This window comes from Triticum dicoccoides, chromosome 2A (genome assembly GCF_002162155.2).
Source record: "Triticum dicoccoides isolate Atlit2015 ecotype Zavitan chromosome 2A, WEW_v2.0, whole genome shotgun sequence".
Classification (NCBI taxonomy): Eukaryota; Viridiplantae; Streptophyta; class Magnoliopsida; order Poales; family Poaceae; genus Triticum; species Triticum dicoccoides.
In genome coordinates, this window is record NC_041382.1 from 769,031,554 (window position 1) to 769,034,045 (window position 2,492).

Sequence of the window (2,492 nt, forward strand, 5' to 3'; positions counted from 1 at the left end):
CGAATCCGGCTGCCCAGCGATGGCCTCTGCGGCACCGCGCGCCCATGCCCCGCTTCTCCGGCCCCCGCGTGCCCATGCCCCGCTTCCCTGGCCCCTCTCTCCCCCCGCGGCTCGCCCTCCCCGCCTCGTTCCTATAAGGAGGCGCTGCTCTCCCCTGCAGCTCCTCCACACAGCCTTCGACGCCTCCTAGCCTTCCTCCCCTCGCCGGTCAAGAAACTGTGCCACAAGTGCTACTCCTCGGTTCACCTCGTCCGAGATTGCCGTGACCCCGTGCGGTGTCGTGACTGCGGTCGTTCCGGCCACATCAGCTCGCAATGTAAGTATGAGCCCCTTGTGCTCGTCCCTTCTTCCCCCTCCTCCACTCCCCTTGTCTCACCTCCCCGGTACTCATCTCTGCCGTCGTCCCCCTGCAGGCTCTCCGACGTGCTCTCCCGCTCCCCCTCCGCCCGGTCCCGCTCCATTTCCCCCGTCCGCTCCCCTCCCCGTGAGCACTGGATGACTCGATACTTCAGGGAGGTCGAGGCCGAGCGCACCGTGCCCTTCTCCTCGCGCCCCCCGACTCCGTTCCCCAGCGGCGCTCCCTCCTCCTCCGGCGCAAGCTCCCCCGACTCTCCGATGGAGCCGACGGCTGCCGGGGGACCCAACCCTGCGGCCAGCAGCTCCGCTGGCGACCATGAGCCGGCTGAGCGTCGCCGCCCGGAGTACGCCGAGTGCTTCATGCCCTTGGCGGACATGACGCACTCCCGCTGCTTCGCCTATGCCCTCATCGACCCTCCGTTGCCAAGCCCGGCGGACCTCCTGCGTCGGGCGTTTGAGCTACGTGCCGGCAACCCTCCGATGCGCCTGGCGCCGTCCCACTACGGCGCCATGATGGTGATCTTCTCCTCGGAGCCCGCTCGAGAGTTCGCCATGCGCGAGTTCTTCCCGCTCCCCTTCGACGGCCACGTCATCCTCCTCGAGCGGCCAGAGAACGGCGAGAACCGCTTCGGCTGGGAGTATACGTGCTTCGCGCAACTCTCGGCCACCGGCTTCCCCCTCGAGCATTGGCATGAGGCCGGCATCCGCAACGCCTTCCGCTCCATCGGCAACGTCTGCTGCATCGACCCCCTCTGCCTCAACGAGCTGGACTTCTCCGCGGTCCGCCTCGTCATCCGCCTGGAGCACGAGGACGACGTCCCGCATGCGCTGCTTCTCCGCAACTACGACGGCGACCTCTCTACGGACGTGTCCATCCGCCGGGTCTGCTCCTGGACCGTGGCTGAGGATGGCTCCTCCGTCTCCTCCCACCACTTCGAGCCGTCCGGTGGCTCGCCTCCACCCTCCCCGCGCGTGCGTCGCTCCTCGGCTATGGACGACATCGACACCGAGAGCCTCCGCGGGTTCGGGTCCCTCTCGCTTGAGGCGGCCCCCTTTGCTCCCGCGCCCCCGGCCGGCGCTTCGGGTGGCCAGGACAGCCCCGCCCTGGCTCGCCTTCGGTGCGAGATCGGCCGTCGCCTCTCGTGCCTTCTGACGGAGCCCTTCCCCACCCGCTGGTGCTCCCTCCTCCCGCCGGCCACACCCCTCGTCCTAGAGGGCGAGACCGAGCCCGAGGCTGCGTCTGACTCCTCCCTCTCCTCTGGGGGGGTCTACGCCGCGGCTGATGCAGAGGCTCCGCTCCTGGCGCCTTCCGACCTCCGCAACAACGAACACGAGCACGCCGCGTGCAAGCGCCGCGGCCTCCGCAAACGCGCCGTCGACTCCGAGTTCGTGGAGGGGCGTCGCAGCCTGCGCCTTGCCGGGAAGGAGCCGGCCGCCTACGTGAAGATGCTTGAGCGGGCCAAAGCGGTGAAGGCGGCGCGGTTCGATTCCTCCAAGGGCTCTCCGCGTCTCCGTGCTGCTATCAGGGCTGCGGGCATCGATGAGGACGATGGCGTCGTTCCTCCCATGCCTCTTCGTCTGCTTCAGGAGCTGGGTGCTCCATGCGGTGTGGACCTTGAGGCTCTTGCAACCGGGGCCCGCACTGAGGTGGCTGCCCGCGCCCCATGATCTGCATGCAACTCCCCGGGGCCCCTACTCTCCATCGACGTTTCTCTCCTGCTGGGCCCCCTGCATGTGTCTTTCCTCCCCTGCTTCCTTTTAGTTCCACAGGCTTGCCGTGCTCCCGTCCGTGGATCCCGACGTGGGGTTGTCGAAGCGCGTTATCCTCTCTTCTTTTTTCTTTTCCCCCTGTGGGGTATGTAGTGGCCTTAGGCCCACCTGTTATTTCATTCAAGCCTGTAATGTGTTTTTTCTTCTCTTTGTGCCTGGAGACTTGCGATTCCCATGATTAGTCCGTTTTCCCTCTGTACGTGGAATGTGCGTGGCCTTGGCACTGCACGCAAGTGCCGCGACGTGCGGGCAGATATCGAGGCCATGCAGCCCTCCTTCCTTGCTCTTCAGGAAACTAAACTTGTAGCCCTGGACTCGCGCAAAACTGACTCCTTCCTCCCAAATACATTGCGCTCGCTCCTCCT

The 2,492-nt window shown here is 66.3% G+C and overlaps 1 protein-coding gene across 1 annotated transcript; it reads left to right on the forward strand.

Annotated features, from left to right (window-relative positions):
• Positions 1–54: 54 nt before the first annotated feature.
• Positions 55–2,246, forward strand: LOC119352420. The gene is made up of 2 exons (XM_037619057.1): positions 55–316; positions 414–2,246. Coding segments are annotated over exons 1-2 (1,614 nt in total). The 5' UTR covers positions 55–314; the 3' UTR covers positions 2,026–2,246.
• Positions 2,247–2,492: the final 246 nt, after the last annotated feature.